Genomic DNA, 17,694 nt, shown 5'->3' with positions numbered 1-17,694 from the left:
AACACTGTCAAGAGTGGGAGAAAAAAAATACTATTATTCAGACATCGGGGTGTTCACGCTGTTTCCACTTTGGTTTATTTATTAGTCTTATTATATAAATATAGGCGCCGATTTTTTGTTTTATATTGATGTAATTGTTTGTTTTGGCAAGTGGTTGATCGTTATTACAAGTGAAATGAGATTTCGTGAAAGCAACACATATGATAGGAGGAGCGCAAACGCATCATAAGGTCATCTGCAAGTCGGAATATCCAAACGCTAGTTTGGACACAGCGGCGGGGAAAGGTGATCCTCTGAGGGGGGTCACATCCCTGGAAAAACAAAATGTTCAACAATCGGGACCATCGTCAAAGTGACCAGTCCAGCAACAGGCAGGGAAGCGAGAGGAGACTCCTCCGTGTTTATGACTGCCGCTCCGGAGACAATCACAACAACCGCACCGAGCTGAACACAAGTGGTTTGGACTTCAATGACTTTCTTCAGATTCTGAGAAGGGTAATGTCACCTGCCTTTACTTCATTTTGGGTGTCTGTTTTACCATTTCTTTCTTAAATTCGTGTAGATCATTAATGCATTATCACTAAGGTGGGGGGGGGGGGGGTCAAAAACAACTTAGAAGGTGTTTCTCACCTGTGCACTTTTCCCCTAACACTCAAAATACTAGTTTTCTAATAAAACACATTTATTAGAATTCAATGCCAAGAAATGTGTCAGTATCTGTAGGACCTTTGCTGCCATCATGGGGTTTGATGCATTATGTTTTCTCCTTTGACAAAAAAAAAATAAGGAAAGGAATGGCTGAGTACCTTTGCCGTTTGCATGTTGACGCCTGAGGGCCTGAGGGTAATGAATGAATCAGGTTCATTCTGAGCCAGTCCCTCGATCTGGGTGCCTGTTTTTTTTTTTCTATAAACATGACTTATGATGCAATTCAGAGACAATGCTAATTTTTTTTTATATATTCTATATGGTACGATTTGATGTAATATGATCTAATACAGCTCCTTGTTTAGAGTAGACAGTCATTTTACATTATCAATAAGTCAGTGTGTTTTGTTACTTTTGACATGTGAATTCAGAAACGTCATGTTTTTTCGTGTAACATATTGATTGTTTTTGTTTGTTTTGTTTGTTTTTTTTACTTAATAAATCCCCTCTGACAATTAAACCAAAAATGACTGTTTCTGGCGAATCCCCTCGGACAACTCGTCTTTCTCTCAAAAACAGCGAACTGACGCTACTCTGACGAGTCTCGCGAGAGTTCTATAGTTGCACGAGTTCGAATCAGGTTACCGCGAGGAGAGGAGTCAGGAGTCAGTGAACCGATGATGACTGAAAAGGAGTACAGGATCCCGGTGTCCCTTAGCGCAGCGGTCCCCAACCCCCGGGCCGCGGACCAGTACCGGTCCGTGGGTCTTTTGAACTGGGTCGTGCAGAAAGAATAAATAACATACATTATTTATGTTTTATTTATTATCTGAATCTGAGCTATGTTTTATTTTGAAAAATGACCGGATTCTCTCCGTTACATCCGTCTATAACTCACTCTTGAGCTTGCCTCGGTCACGTGATACGTTACCGCTAAAATTAAACCCACAAGCTAGCGAAACGATTAAAAAAGGACAGTTTCTTTGTGAAGGAAAATGCCCAGTGAGGAGACAGAAGAAGAGCCTGTGACTTCCATGAAAAAGAAAGCTGCATTTAGGTTCGGGGTTAGGGGGCAGAGAGGATATTACGATGACGCTGCTAATAAAGTTGCATACGAGTGCACAGTGGATTCACGTTTATTATGACATTTAGAAAATAGCACAGTTTTTATGCCGATCGTATCATTTTATTTTGTTGCATTTGCATACGCCACACCTTAAAGGCTGGTCCGTGGAAATATTGTCTGGCACAAAAAAGGTTGGGGACCGCTGCCTTAGCGGGTGAGTGAGGAAACAACAAATCGGTGATTAGCTTCAGTCCCTGCAGTCACAGCCGAACAACACCGACGCGTTGTCTGGCTCCCCTTTGCGGTTGGCTAACGGTGAACGAGTAGAAGAATCGTGAGTCACGAGTCAGAGCGATGTCATGAGTTTTGAACGATTCGTTCAGAAATGGCACAGCTGCGTAAAACCAAACAGAAACCCGATTCACGTCTTTGTATCAATCCGGGCCGATCCAAACTCTTTCAGGGTCTGTGTACCGGCGCACCGGCATCTGTTAAAGACGACATTCCGATTAAAATCGGCTATTTGTTCACTATGATGGGAATAACGGGGTTAGTTTCCTCCCTAACGGCTAATCTAACCAACTACTGTTGCCATCGTTACAACGCTGTTGCCATTACCCACAATCCCACGGGGCGCGTTAGTAAAGCAGCCCATTAAACTCACACCTAATAAATGTCTTTGGTTAAAGCTTAAAAACAGATTGGCTGACTTGCTAGAAGAGCATTAGGGACTCTCTTTTTATCTGTTTATTTAGTTCGATAAAAGCAACAATGATTTTTAGGACCAACATAAAAAAACAACAACAACAAAACAAAAACTGAAGCTCATTTTACACATTTCCTTTGCACAGCAATTTACAATCCACCCAAGGGAAACCTTTGTGGTGGCCACAACTGACAGAACGGTCCTGGATTTTGACAAATTTCGTAAGTAAAACAGTCTTTGTTGGTGCAAAAGTAAACCATCTGCTTCCATTAAATACATATGAGAAAATATGGTAGACATTAGTTTACTTGTACTGTGAATATCATCATGTAAACAAAGATTTGTTCAGGTTTTCTGCTGATTATGACTCATTGGTTTTTTGTCGATTTCATTTAATGTTAGGGGCACTTCAAGATGGCACCACTCTCTACTTGCTGCAAAATGGGAACCAACCTCTTACAAAGGCAATGGAGGAGCAGATCAACTTCAAGCCTCATTATGATACGATGATCAAGAGTGGCATGTATGAGTACTACTCTAGTGAGGGACGTAATTCACTACGTAAGTGTTTAACTATTTCAGGCAGTATTCTTGACATGGACAGAAATTTTGCTGCATTGCGTCACTCATAGTTTGCTCTTTTTTTCTCTTTTCTTTTTTTTTTTCAGCATTCGCATTTGCTGAGTTGATAGACAATTCTCTGTCTGCCACAGCTAAAAACACGAGAACAAGGATAATTGAGTTAAGAATGGTTGGTTTTGCAGTTGAAAATTATTTAAAAAAATGTATTCACATACACAAAATATTTTATTTGTATATTTTCATCATAACCTTTTGGATAGTTGTTTACCATGAATGGCATGTCCTGAGTGACAATCTAAATCATTTGGTCCTTTTGATTAGTGACATTTGTAACAGTGGCTAACTTATCTTTTTTGTTTCCAGCTCTTTGATGAACAGTTTGGGAAACCTGCTGTGTTGGTTTTAGATAATGGGTGTGGGATGACGTCAAAGCAGCTCAATAATTGGGCGGTGTTCAGGCTCTCTAAATTTACCAGGGAAAACAACACATTGCCAAGGTTTGTGTGTTTTACTTCAAATCTCCGACTCTCTGGGTGTTGGACATTTGTGTGTGTGTATGTGTGTATGTATGTATATGTATATATATGTGTGTGTGTGTGTGTATATATATATATATATATATATTTGGTCAAAACTCAAGGTCACCATGACAGCATGAACCAATGTTTTAGTCGTTGCTCCAGAAATCACACAGCACTTATGACAAAATCTGACACAAATGGTAAATGTTTGACTCTGGATAAACAGCTGTAACCTGAAACAGCTCTGAGTGGCATTGTTATACAACTACAAAGCTGTAACAAGATTTTTTGTTGCGTTTTTTCCGTAGTGAGCAAAAGGGGTATGTTCGGCCTGCTCCTGTCTTTCGTAGTCTCAACAGTGATATATCCTACTTTGGAGTCGGGGGAAAACAGGCAGTTTTCTTTATTGGAAACTCAGTCAGGGTAAGCACTGTGACATTTATAAAAATGTCATTAAATAAACCTTGAGAATGTTGTGGGTTTTCATACATCTCTATATAGACCCTTTGTAATTCACGAGGGACCAACATTTTCTCTTGCAGCGCTTTTGTCTGTGAGAATTAGATATTGCCAGGTGTGATAATAAATAACTGCAAAAATTTACTAGATGATCAGCAAACCAGTGGACTCCCCAGATGTTCATGAGCTGGTTCTGTCCAAGGAGGATTTTGAGAGAAAGGAGAGGAACAAAGAGGATATTTACGAAGGGAATATCATTCATAGGAAGGTAAATGCTCTATTTCAAAAGCTTATTTTCACAGGTTGTGAATGTCTTTGTAATTGCAACTCCAAATTCAAGTGATCATAATTTGCAACAGGTTATGAAGTTGTCTGTGATATCCGTGTCATCTATCCTCTCTGTGATCCTCCCTCTGGCAGCCTGGCGACTATTCTCGTGTGAAAGGAAAAGATGAGCACTTCCTCCATGAATTAATCAAAGAAGAATCTGGAAAGGAAAGCTTCACAGCTGTGGTCATCACAGGAATCAAACCTGAGCATATCCTCTTTTTGAAGGACAATTTCGAAGAGTGGACCAGAGAGCTAGCGTAAGCTCACTCACCCACACTCAGTCTTTACAAGCACCAAGTTGACTGAAATTAAAGTAATTGTATTTGTCCATATTTCAGTCACACATATCACTATTACATCCATGGCGTCAATGGAAATGACGGGGTACACAAAGATACAAACCCAGATCATAGTCCTGAAATTGACATTCAGGTGAGACTGCTCGTCTGAAATGGTTTGATTAATAATGAGAGTGACTTCTACTTCTCCACATTCTCTCTTTTGTACTTTTACTATTTGACTTCCTTCTTTATCAGATCACCATGAGGGAAAAACCTCCCAAGTGCCCCCGAATGTTAAATCTCAGGGAAGTTGATGATGATATGCAGACTCTGTACATAAACGCTGCAGCAGACACATTTGAGTTTAAGGCCGTTACTGGACAAGACAGTGGAAGAGTGGAGGGAATCATTCGATACCATCCGTTCCTTTATGACAAAGAGACTTACCCTCCTGACCCACAGGCTGTGCAAGGTAATCAAACTTCTTTGCTATAAAACATATATCATAACATATGTCAATGCTGTATCAAATGAGTTTAATTATTATTTCTTATTTATTAGCAGATGAGGATGAGGATGAAGATGATAATGAAAATGAAAGCCTGCAGCAGGCCAGAGGAAAAAGGCCGATCTTTGAGTGTTTCTGGAATGGACGCCTCATACCTTACACTACAGTAGAGGAGTAAATTATTTTTCCATAAGAGATGACTGAATTTAGAAACTATAAAAGCTAATAATATTTGGTTATTCTTAATGTAGGAATTGCAAAACTCAATAATACAGCAGGACCAACTGATTAGTCCTGTTGTAACAAGTGGTCCAGCATTTTGGTTCAGACTTAAATGTCTAAACGTTTAGATAGGATTCCTGAAACTTGCTAGAGCTCCAGATCTATATTAAGCATATACATGTGTCAATGGCGCAAATCCTCTCATTTAACCCATGTAGCTACGACATATAAGCTACTGCTAACTCTAGTAAGACAAAGCATTCTTCATCTCCCCTCCTTCAGCATCCTGCTACTGTGTATTTGTTTGCCAGTCCTCTTATGTCTTCTTGTCCTTTTCTTGCAGCTTTAGTTGGTGTGCCTGTCCCAGTAAGGGAGCAAAGGTGCCTAAAGAGTGTTACAGTCGCTTTTCTGGGGTTCTCTTCACTGATGACAGATTCCAGGTCACTACAAACAAGCTCACCTTCATGGATCTGGAGATAAGAGTCAAGAACAAGGACACTTTGTTCATGCGAACCTATAATGGGAAGGTAATCATGTGCATACATATTACACACCAATTAGTCATTTGATGTTATAAAGAGGGAATGCGATGATATCTGCTGTGCAGGGTCTGGCTATGATTGATGTCACCAGAGCATGAAGTCTGCTCATGTGTCTCTGTCTTATATCTTTTATTTTTCTCTGACATGAGGGAAAAAAACTATGGGGTTCTCTTTAATTATTTGTCACAATGTTTAAAATGTGCTTACATTGACATTGCATTAAGAAAATGCCCATGTAGCTTGAGAAATATAATGAAGTAACCATTTGACTCTAAGGCAGTGGTTTTAGCATGAAATTGTTCCTTCTTAATTTTCTTATTGAAGCTTCAGGCCATTCCTTTGCATTGAAGAGTGGAAACTTTTCACAGGGACAAACACGTGGTATCGAAAAGGAGTTCACAGAGTGGCTAAAAACATGTCATGAGAAATTGGACAAGCAAGTGCAGTTCATGAGATTCAAGGAGATCATAACACGAGATGACTTGACCGTTAAGAAAAGGCAGCACCCCTGGTCAGTGTTCAAAAGCATCAGATGGGATGGCAAGCTCTTCAAAAAGAAGGACCTTGTGAGCATTTCTTTGTTTTTTTTCTGTTTTTTTCTGAATATACTTGAATATACTACAGTTTCTGATTATTCTATATTCTAATGTAAACTGATGCTTATTTGCTTCTTCATACAGGTGAGATTCAAAACAAAAAGCTATTATAATGCCACTGTGGTTCGGTTTTTGCTGTTTGGAGATCATGAAACAGATGTCTTTGCCACAGGAGGAGAGGTTGAGTTGATTCTGGTAAGGAAGGAATTATGAAGGTTGTGTTAGGGTTAGGGTTAGTGTTTGTGTATTGGTGAGTGAAGGTCCCTCTTTGAACTTGATTTAAATTTTATTGCGATTCAGTGTCATGCAATAAAGAGAAAAGTGTTTTTGCTTTTCAAAGCAGGTATTATATACAGTATTAACATGTTCAAAGAGTAGTTTGTTTTTGCTCTCATCCTTTTCCTAGGAACCCAAAGAACTTTATGGCATGACCAAGATTGTACCCATTTCAAAGATAGACAAGAACACCAGTAAGGAAGTCATCATGAAAAACATTGATAGTGACCGTGCCAAGTGAGTGAGCAGTTACAGGAAATGCTCTGATATGTGGTCTGCAGTGCATTTATCCTGTAACACATATCATGACTAGTGTCAACTTCCTTCCTGAGATGTTGTAGTTTAAACTTTAGCACATTATATCAATTCATGTAAATTATATTTGGTTCTTCCAGACTTCCAGACAGATTAAAGGTGGGCTGGCCAAAGAATAACCCTTTGCAACAGAATGCTGTCCATCCAGCTGGAACTGCCATCGGTAAAGTTCACACATTCCAGTTCATGTACCAGTCTCCGTTCCAATCTGAGTGTGGTAATACTGAAAAATGACATTTTTTTAATGTTCTCTCTGTTACGTGTTTTACTTTGACATCTCAAGGGGAAATCAGCGTTCATATTTTGGACAGGGATGGATCGTCAGTGTCCAGGTTGCCCAAAATCTCCCAGTCGACAGGGATAAAACTGTCTGTCCAGATGACTATAGCTCAGCAAGGTAAGCTCATCTGTGCTTAAAAGAGTCACACATTCAGGTGAAATGAGATGGTTGGGCTTTAAAGATGCCATAATGTGAGTTAAGAAGTTGACTAAAGAGTGAAATAAATATTTCCCTTTTGCCAACAGAAAAAGTATTAATTTACTCCTGATGGTTTGTAACATTTTAAATAACACAGCAGTTATGAATTTTCTCCCATGTGGTTGTTTTTACAGGCTCCCATTAGTCAGACTTAAAAAGCAGTAAATGTTGTCAATTTTCACTTAAAATTACTAAAAAGTAATTTGTTCTCTCCCTTCTTTGTAATTCTTTGCAGTTGAACTTTTTTTGTTGTTTGTTTTTTATATGTACAGTTGGTCAAACGAATAAAGTCATCGTTCGTACGCTGGCGCCGTATTCACCAGTATGGGGGTTCTGGTTCAAAGAAATCAATAAAAGTAAAATGGTTTCCTTTTTTACATTGTCATTTTTGTCCATCTTGGTTGCATTTGAGATGCTATGATTTCTTATCTCCTGAAAGATAGTACAATGCTTTAAAACATTTCACCTTTCGCAGAAAACCTGACCAAACCGGGGAGCTATAAACTGTCTCTCACAACAGTGGTAAATGACGCTCAAACCACCTTTGGAGGCAGAGACCTCCCAAGCCACACAATCAACTTCACTATTAAAGGTAAGAAGGACAAGAGCAGCAGGAGTTTACTTTCAGGTAATTAACCTTTCTGAACGAACCACTTCTTTATCCTCTCTCCTTCTCAGAGGGTCCCGCTGTGAGTTTCGTTGTGGATGATGTGAAGTTCACTGCTCATGTCGGGGTTCTGTTTGACATTCCTCTGCACCTAAAAGATGACTGTAACAACTCAACGATGGATCTTCCCAGTGTCAAGCCTGTACTCCAAGGAAGGTGAGTCACTTCACTTCTTTTTTGACAGCCTATAGACTGTACGTAACCTAGAAACTAATTTATACATCTAAAATGTGTACAGTCTGTCTTTGATTTGCAGGTATGGCAGTTGTTGTAACCTAATCATTTCATTATTTAGTGACATGAATGTGAGCTATGAGGGCGTGGACAGGAGTGGGACCAAATTCATCATAAAAGGTGTCAAAGCAAGAGGAAAATTCCTGAATCACCATCAAAGCAAGGTTGGAAAAAACATGTGCTCCTCCCAGAAAACAAATTTTTTTCCTGTGATTTGTTGATGGAAAAGGTAGATTTTTTTTTTTTTTTTTTGATAATAGTAGGCAATGTTGTCTGGAAGTGTCAAAGTAGTTCATTTTGGCGTTTTTTGTTTTTCTCTGTCAGTGGATTTACCAACCAGCTAATTTTGGTGAGAAAGGACAAAAATTTTGTCAACGTAGAATCACACAACTCATATTATGAGTATCCTAAAAAATGTAAATTGACAATTGCCAAGAGGTAGTGGCCATTTTTGTCCATTTTATGCCTTATTTTGCAGGAACGTGACCTGAAGGTGAACCTGCCTGGTCTGACAAAAGACACACAGATAATCAAGATCAATCTTCTCCCGGGTAAGAAAAGTTTTCATTGATTTCAAATAAGTTAACTTTGATGATTTCTCATAGTGAGGATATCTGAGAAAATTGCCTTTTTGAAACGATAATAACTCAATGACAACAACCAGAGCTAAGATTATGACCACTGGCAAGTGAATAACATTGATTATGGCTTTTAGTCCTCATTGGTGATGTGCCATTCATGAACGATTCATTCATTTTGAACTAATCTTGTGTATGACTTGGGATTTGTTCATTATTCACATGGTTACCGCAGTAACATGACCAATGCTCCATTACTGGTGATGAGGGCAATCTGACATTAGGATGGATGTTTAATTTGCCTTTCCGTTGGAATGAATTCAGTCTTCAGACACAGAGGAAGGCAAAACTATCTTGAAATACTCAGATCATCCACTTCATAAACACCGTAGTGGATCAGAGAAACCACAGCAGTGGACAGTTAATCCATCTACGATTCAGGACAGAAAGATTCAGAATTATTCATTCCCACTGCCATCAGACTTTAAAGCTCCTTAACTATTATAAGATATGCTAGGAAACTGCAGAATTCTCCTTTGCCTATCTGATTCTCAACAAGGTACCATGAAACATTGGTGTCATTGCTGGAAAGACCAGGGGAACAGCTGGGACTAAAACCAAATGTGTATTTTATATCACAAAGATATTTGTTTGTGTTATTTGTGGCTACGGATCTTGTTTGATTCCTCACATTTAAACTCAGCGCTTTCTCAGATGTGTAATGATTTATTTATTTATTTATTTTTATTTATTTTTTTTTTTCAGGTCCTCCACGCTCTCTCCATGTGAAGGGCAACAACACAATCATCATTGAGAATGGAAACCCTGCCAAGTTTGATGTTGAAATTCATGATGAGGCTGGAAACCTCGCTGCAGCCTCCAAACTGATAGTGAATTGTGAGGTGTGTGTCTGTTTGTAAAACCCTTTTAAACTGTAAAAGCAGAATTTGATTAATTTGACCATAGTCCAGCATCCTATTACATTTATTGGATGAAAAATGTATAATATGTTGCATCGGCATTTCAGTTCTTCTGGTTCAGTGCAAGGCTGTGTGTCGGAAGAGTGTTGGTATTGTTAGTCTTCTGTCTCCAGCGTTTAGCTTCTGTTTACCACCTCAAACACTCCTAGAACGACCCATTAAATCTTTCAGCCCTGGTCACTATTTTAATAAAAGACAGGAATGATAATATTCTTTTCTCATTCCAGGAAACAAAGCACACTAAATTGCTTCTTACTCTGTTTTTAAAATGTACAAATTAAAAGAAAACACATTTTATTCAAGGTGTACTTCATAGCACATTCTAAACAGCGTGTCAGTAGCATATGCTTATAATCCTTTAACCATTTAACCATTCAAGTTCAATCAAACATAATTGACTTAATTTCTGTTTTTCCCCTTCCCTCTTTCTTCTTCTGGGTGGATTGCAGGTCGAGGGACTTCAACTAGTCCAAATTGACTGCAGCCGCTCAGGAGCAGGGCAACTTCTGACAAAGAAAATTGACAAGAAAATAATCCAGGGAGAGCCACAATACCTCAAAGTTCATTTTACGGTTCCAGTAAGTCAAACATAGACAACACTTTAGGCTTCCTGTGTAACGTGACATCCTCTGATTTAAACTTTGTTCCAAATGTCTCCATTTCTACTTTGCTATCCCAGAGTTTGAAGAGCATTGAACCCGTCGTGAGGCTGCTGAAAGTGATGCCCAGCAACAGAGTTTCTCTGATAAGTCTCTTCAATCAGGATGAGAAAGTGCTGGATAACAGTATGATATCGTGTCCGGCTGGAAGCTCACTTAACCGTCTGACCTATAAGCTGTATGATGAGGCTGGCAGAATGGTACCTCTCAGTGTTGAAATGGCTCCTACGATCAAGGTTTGATTAGCATATGAATTGTGTTGTCTCCTTGTTCTTATACCTATCTATCTATATATATATATATATGTATTTCCTGTTTACTGAATTGCTCTGTGTTTCAGGTTAGCTGGAAATGTGAACAAAATCTGCAGGAGTTGGAGCAGGGGAGGCTGCCTGACATTACCGTCCCCAAACAGGTGGAAGAACGGAGCTACCAGGTGGTCTACCATAATAAAGAGAGCAGCATGTCTGTCTCCTTTACTGTAATGTAAGTTGCATACTCAGACTGTTTCAGTGTACCAAGATAGTTATTAGAAAATGAATCCCATTGTAATGTCTGTACACTAAATATAAAGTTATTGTAGCCCAACCAGGTCTCTTAGCTTAGCAGAGGTTCTTGAAATGGTGGGTTTCCAATCTTTATGCTAAGTGTTGCTGCCAACACTCTCATATTTTTCCTTATGATGGACCAGTTTGAGAGTTGTGGCTGTTTTTTCGTCTGATTCTTTCTAAGAACGTTGAAAATCAGCAATTTTTTCTTTGTAGATCTCTTCCAAATGAACCAAATTGTCTAAAAGCAACTCTGCCCCAAAGCACAGTGAAGCTGGGTGAAATCCTTTCTGGAATCAGTGAGTACAAACGTGATCCTAAAAAAAAAAAAATCAATGTTTTTCAAATATGTTCTCACACTCGATGACACATAACTTTTTCCTTACATAGAATTGGAGCTTATTGATACCTACGGCAATGTAACTAACAGCGTAACTGCCGGCTGTGAAACTCATATTACTGTGGACGCTGAAGGTCTGGACAAATCAACCATTGACTTTAAATGGCAGGTAAAAATTTAGATAGTCATATTTCAATGTAAACCTATAAACCTAAAGCAAGAAAAATTCTTAAAATATATATATATATATCTATATATATTTAGATATATATATAGATAGATAGATAGATAGAGAGAGAATTTGTATAAAAGTTAAGTATTTGAATACTTTGTTGACGTAAACGTTCTCACACTGTGTGTTCAGGAGATGAACAGATTCGTTGAGGTGACAGGGATACATTTCCAAGGTGGGACTCCAGGCTTGAGAAAGCTGTGCTTCACTTACCAGAAATATGAGGAGTCTGTCGATGTTCAAGTGACCGCTGGATATCCAGCACAGCTGCAACTCATCACTAAGCTACAGCAGGTACAAAAGGCTTTTCATACTCTTAGTTCACAGCTGCGTCATTTATTTAGTTTTTAATTTTGTTCGTCGGGCTTAAACAGCTGCTGAAGCTCTTATTGCTTTATGTGCTCCTGCAGCCTTTGCAGGTATTAAATGGTCGCAGCATCTCCACGCCGTTTCTTATCCAGCTGTTAGATAAGTGGGGAAACCCATCTTCAGAAGAAGGGGTTATGTTGGGTTTGGAGCCCTTGTCATCAACATTGCAGGTTAGCTTGACAGAATACAAACAACTTTGAGCCTGTGCATTTCCAATCACAATTCACTAATGGTCAGAAAATAACAAGAACCTCTTGCTGTTTTAGGTGACGACTGCTGCTAAACAAACAGATGCGGAAGGGAAAGCCTCCCTACTGGTTAAAAGTGTGAGCGGACAAAAGTGAGTCTCCCGTTTCAATATTAAAATGTTTTTTTATTATCATTATTATTAAGCCATCACTGAAATCAGCTCATGCTGACATTAGGTGTAGCCAAAGTCTCACTACTTTCCACTGAGAGTGTTAATATGCTCTTGTTCCACCAGGGGTCACTATCAGCTGACCTTTAAAGGTTCTTTCAAAGACAAACCCATCCTTGGTCCATCAGTGAATCTCACAGTTTTACCTAATCCCAACAAACCTGTCGGCCTGACAGTGGAGTATGACAACACTGCCATGTTTTGTGCCAAGGAATGCTTCCCAGGTTTACACTTACACCTAGTCTTCTTCTGTCTTAATGTTTTTTTCTGTCAAAACCTGATTTATTTTTTACATTATGCAACCGGTTAAGTCTCTCTAAGAGCAACTGTGTGTGTCTGTTCTTCAGTGTTCCAAGTGACTGTGATGTCTGATGACGGAAGTCCAATGACAAATTTTGCGCCAGCTGCTGTATCCATGTGGCTATGGGAGGGAGAGCCATCGGGAAAAACACCTCCAGCAACAGTGAGGAATTTGTTAACAGAGAGACAGACTGCCACTGCTTTTTTTTTTTTTTCTTTTCTTTTCTATTAGTTCATATTTGTTGTGTTATTTCCTCCTAATTCTCTCTAGGCCACTAATCTGAAGTGTAATAAGCCCATGGAGAAAGACAGAAAGAATTGTTTTTACTTTCGGTAAGATGCTGGCACAGTCTGTTCCTGCTGGATGTTGCTGGAACTTTGAATGAATAGTTTGACATTTTAGTTTATGTGCTTTTTAATTTCTTACATATCTTCAGCTTAGAAATAAAATGTCACTTTAATGTCTGTATGGCGAATATGTCGTAATGTGTTTTATTTTTCACTGCAGAGATAAAGAAATCCCAGAACGAGCCACAAAGCACATCATCCAATTTTCTGTGCAAGTCAGCCAACAAAGCCGCCTGTTCAGTAATCAGGTTGGTTGGGTCTAAAATCTGTAAAACGTTACTTCCAGGCACTCAAACACTCCAAACATATGCACACTATAGTCATTCATGTGAAGACAGCATCCTTGTAAATCTCCGCTCTGTTGTTGATGATTGGTGTCGGCACTGTTTTCCTGCCTCCTAGATTACCATAAATGTGGTGGCCAATAAGCCGGCCAAACTGGCTCCTGACTCACATCCAGCAGCCCCGGTCGTTTCCTGCGATGCGGACATTGCAAACCGAACTTTGGTGCAGAACATGACTCTGAGGATAACGGTGAGCCAGCCAGGAGTTTGTCATTCTTCTCATCGCTTAGCTTATGTGTTGCCAGAGATAGAGTCTATCAGATGTTATATGTCACCTGATGTAACCAAAACAATCACCTTGATTGGTTGCAGGACTGCTATGGAAACCCAGCAGCACAGAACCTGGATGGGTGGGTATCTGTTTGTATAACAGGCTCTCCTGGCCAGATCCTCCCCTGGTTTGAAAACAAAAGCAGCACATGCCAAATTAAATTGGAAAAAGGGCAGGCCTATATCCATGTAAGTGACAATTTCTCTTAAGATTTATTTTTTCATTTCAGGGGCCCACTTACTGTATGACACTCTCCCTTCACAGAGCTTGGCTATCTTGGAAAATAGCCCCGGTGAGGACGGCAGTGTGTACACCCTTAGCTTCACACCTGTGGTCCCAATGGTTTCTTGTTCCCTGGATGGTTTTACACTCCCCTTCCACTTTTACAATGGTACGATATAAAAACCTGACTCTTTGTCTGAAAGCTGTGAGGCTAACATTGGTGATGGTGATGGTGTGTGGTGTGTGTGTGTGTGTGTGTGTAGATGTGTGTATACATTTTACACATTTCTTTCTTATCTTGTGGTTTGATGCATTGGCAAAATGAATGGCCAATATATTTGATTTTTATTCATTTGTTCAAGTTTTTTTTTTTTTTTTTATTTCAGATGCAATGAACCAGCAGAAAATGGTTGATTTGTTAAGGAAAAAAACAGAAATCACCAAGTTCATCAGGTCACAGCAGGAATACAACAAGGATTATGAGTTGCTCCTTCATGTCTATACAGGTATGATTCTATCTTCTGTCTTTTTCTGTTCTTTTTGTTGAAATAAACTAATATCATATAGAAGTGTCTTTTATCTGTGTTTATCTGCCATGTGTGTCTATTGTTTCCCCTAATTTCCCCTAATTGAAAGTATTTATTCCACAACAGATCGAGTCCTGACTACAAAATCCAAAGACAAGAAACTTAGAGACGAACTGATCAAATATAACATAGAAATAACAGAAATCACATCCGTAAGTTGTCAGTTTTATCCACACACCTATATTCTGTAATTATTTATGGAAGGGTGACATTTCTATGTTCTTATTTCCTCCTAGATCGCAGACATTGACAGCCTTCTAAGAGAGAAAACTGCAGAAGCTGATAAGCTGTTAAACATGCCCAGAAGAGTCTGCACTATCCAGGACAACTTCAGGGGGCAGCAGGATGTTTTGGGAATGGTAATGTCTCAGAAAATTAACTTTTTTTTTTTTTTTCTGCTTGGCTCAAGGCCATTGTACAACAGCGACCTCCTTTGGGCTAATGAGCAAGGTGCATGTTTTAAACCCTTGCCTTTTGGATGCAGGTTGGTCATTTGGCCTGGTTGGAGAATGACAACGTGGCGAGAGTCATCTCATGGTTCATCAGGGGTGACATGGATTGTGTCATCACCAAAACAACAGAAGCAGCATGGAAGATATATACTGACACACAGGGCAGGCAGCAGGTCATGCCTGTTGATGGTATTTATGTGCCAACAAATAACAGGTACAAATTTTATATATATATATATATATTTTTTTTTTTTCTTTTTCTGTAACACTCGAGACTTCAGTTTGAAGTGGATTCCAGCTATTCAAATCTGTATCTGTATTTGTTCATCAACACTGAAACCTTGTTTATATGGTATCGTCATTCACCATCATTCATTTCACTTTTGTTGTTGGCACCTGAGGAGCATTCCTGATGATATTCCTGTGTCTTTGATTATACGGACATCTACAGTGAAGTCCTGCTTTCATTCACCCAGTTATTGAAATTACAATGGAAGTTTTGGAGCCATTAATTTGTGCTTTAAATCTTGGCCAGTAAAAAGTATGAATTTAAGTTTTCTTTTATGAAACTTAAAGTTTTGTCCTTCATTTTGGTTGACTATAAGTAACTTGAAGGGTCAAAATTTCACTGAAGGGTATTTAAGTCAGTTTTGATGATGGTTCATGCAGTAAAGTTTTTAGATTACGTTTTTTTTAGCTTTTAACTGCATTTATTTTGGGTTTAAGTTGTATTGATTTGAAATGTATACAACTCATTAACAGTCAGGATAGGAAAAAGTTGATTCATCTCTTGCCAATAAAATGTAAGAAAAGTTCAACACGTGCATCACAATTTTAGATCTTCTATTTTGTCTTGTCTTGCTAAAAGCTGCAAATATGAAAGTAGTCATCACATAAGATAAATAAGGCAGCAAAAAATGGGTGAAAGAACTGATATGTCTTTGTTAAAATTTCAACTCTTTCCAGCCCGCTGCCACATTTAAGGAATGGCCAGCAGCTGTTTGATGCCCCGGGGAACCCCATCTTTGCCAGAGACCTTCTGATTTACCCTCCTGACTTGCATGACATGGAGAGCTGCGTCAAAGGTGAGCCTTCTGAGGGGATTTCTTCCACTGTGTAATATTGACTACGTGATGTTTCTCATACCAATTCAGTTGTAAAGGTCCTGGGACTCTGTGTTTTCTAGACATTTCCCACGTTAATTTTTGCGATTTGTGTTGTTGGGATATTCCCTTCAGGCCCCAACTCCGGTTTAGTCTCGGGTAAATGGTTCCACCTGGGTCCAATAAAAGAAATCAAAGGATTCAAGCAGTCGGTAACAGAGGGCCCTGTCACAGGAGCTGAAATTGGGCATGTTTCGTTAAATTAAAATAATTTAAGCAGATAAATCTTTGATTTCAAGTTGCGTAATGCATCAATACCAATGTGGTTCTTAACTCTCCAGTATAATCAGTAAAAAAGCAGAACCTCTGAGTGTCTGAGAGTTTCCTGCTCGTCTTCCTCTACAGTGTTTCACAACATCCTTGGAAACGCTATTGTGATGGATGACCTGAGGTCTGCAAGCAAATACAGAGTGGAGGTGAGAAAGCTAGCTGTCAGAGCAGGACCATAAACTGCCCAATGGTGGTTGTTGCTCTAAATGTCCAATGACTTACAGGTGGTGAAGAGAAAAATGCCTTGTCCCACCATACTGACAAGAAACGGAGACTGTATCAGTGCCAAGGGCAAGTTTGGAGGCCAACAGAATAAAGCCCCACCAACTGTCACACCAATATTTGGAGCCCCCATCCCCAAATCCTACTACACTGTGAAGAAAGAAATAGGTGACCTTTCTCAAAGTCATGTTTCATTATTTTTTTTTTCCCCCTGTCATGACAGAAAAGTCAGATTGTGCTCTAATTTCTGCTTTCTTCTTGTTTTTCTGTGACAAATAGATCTGCTCAAGCACTATCAGATAGCTAAGAAAACGAAAGAGGAGGCTGAAGAAGAACGTGACACCCACATAAGAAGCATGAACTCTCCTCAAATGATGCAAAAACACAAAGATTTGGAGGAGAAACAGAATCAGCTGGAGGCCATCGAAAGACTACTTTGTATGTTTGACCGAAAATGAATGAAAAGCTTTTTATTCTTTTAGTGTTGTTGATTTCTAACTTTCAGTATTTGCACTTTTTCTAGTGTCCAAGAGTGCCAGGCCAGTGAAACGAGCTGCAGACAGTGTCGGCAGTGAAGGCGAGCCTTCTGGCATTGTTGCAAAAAGGGGAAGATAGAGATCCACAAAAAAAAAAAAAAAAAAAAGTTTCGACCCGCACTGAGTCTTTTTAGAAATTTTATTTTTTCATTCTTGTTTTTTTATTGTTGTTGTTGTTTTTTTTGTTTTGTTTTGTTTTTAATATACAAACACACACACATATATTATGTATATATATATATATATATATATATATATATATATATATATATTCTATCTCTTGTAATAGTCAGCACTCTAAATGCCTGGCATTTTGTACTATCTTTAGTACTTTGTACTATTTTTTTTTTTTTTTTCCAATACTCATACATTTTAACGTGATTATTAACTTTATTGAAGTAAAAAGTAAAAAAGTCAACCACCT

At 38.9% G+C, this 17,694-nt stretch overlaps 1 protein-coding gene across 2 annotated transcripts; it reads left to right on the top strand.

The window, feature by feature from the left end:
- Positions 1-259: 259 nt before the first annotated feature.
- smchd1 (structural maintenance of chromosomes flexible hinge domain containing 1) lies at positions 260-17,377 on the top strand. Of its 2 annotated transcripts, none has more exons than XM_029529028.1 (47): positions 260-495; positions 2,566-2,641; positions 2,823-2,981; positions 3,089-3,171; positions 3,366-3,499; positions 3,832-3,946; positions 4,131-4,250; positions 4,403-4,569; positions 4,651-4,744; positions 4,849-5,065; positions 5,158-5,275; positions 5,667-5,850; positions 6,234-6,431; positions 6,546-6,656; positions 6,868-6,974; positions 7,133-7,215; positions 7,336-7,449; positions 7,803-7,886; positions 8,006-8,122; positions 8,209-8,353; positions 8,493-8,595; positions 8,910-8,982; positions 9,775-9,911; positions 10,439-10,567; positions 10,669-10,884; positions 10,989-11,134; positions 11,413-11,495; positions 11,587-11,705; positions 11,901-12,062; positions 12,179-12,307; positions 12,404-12,477; positions 12,622-12,779; positions 12,903-13,018; positions 13,127-13,188; positions 13,364-13,451; positions 13,606-13,737; positions 13,860-14,006; positions 14,083-14,209; positions 14,427-14,546; positions 14,694-14,779; positions 14,864-14,986; positions 15,112-15,293; positions 16,046-16,164; positions 16,588-16,658; positions 16,737-16,902; positions 17,014-17,172; positions 17,258-17,377. In XM_029529028.1, the coding sequence occupies exons 1-47, from the start codon at positions 325-327 to the stop codon at positions 17,347-17,349; spliced, it is 5,916 nt and encodes a 1,971-aa protein (XP_029384888.1). In that variant the 5' UTR covers positions 260-324; the 3' UTR covers positions 17,350-17,377. The 2 variants fall into 2 exon arrangements, with proteins under 2 accessions (XP_029384888.1, XP_029384887.1); XM_029529027.1 differs by having other exon boundaries at positions 5,155-5,275.
- The last annotated feature ends 317 nt before the right edge of the window (positions 17,378-17,694 follow it).

The sequence above is a fragment of the Echeneis naucrates genome, chromosome 20 (assembly GCF_900963305.1).
Source record: "Echeneis naucrates chromosome 20, fEcheNa1.1, whole genome shotgun sequence".
Lineage (NCBI taxonomy): Eukaryota > Metazoa > Chordata > Actinopteri > Carangiformes > Echeneidae > Echeneis > Echeneis naucrates.
The sequence above is the reverse complement of the archived record's forward strand: the minus strand, read 5'-3'. Positions and strand labels throughout refer to the sequence as shown.

Bases quoted from the DNA above. Each gene is read 5' to 3' on its own strand.
- smchd1 (XM_029529027.1), top strand. From the start codon at position 325: ATGTTCAACAATCGGGACCATCGTCAAAGTGACCAGTCCAGCAACAGG. The intron at 2,982-3,088 runs GTAAGTGTTTAA...TTTTTTTTTCAG, and splicing joins TGAGGGACGTAATTCACTAC to CATTCGCATTTGCTGAGTTG. The intron at 3,500-3,831 runs GTTTGTGTGTTT...TTTTTTCCGTAG, and splicing joins GAAAACAACACATTGCCAAG to TGAGCAAAAGGGGTATGTTC.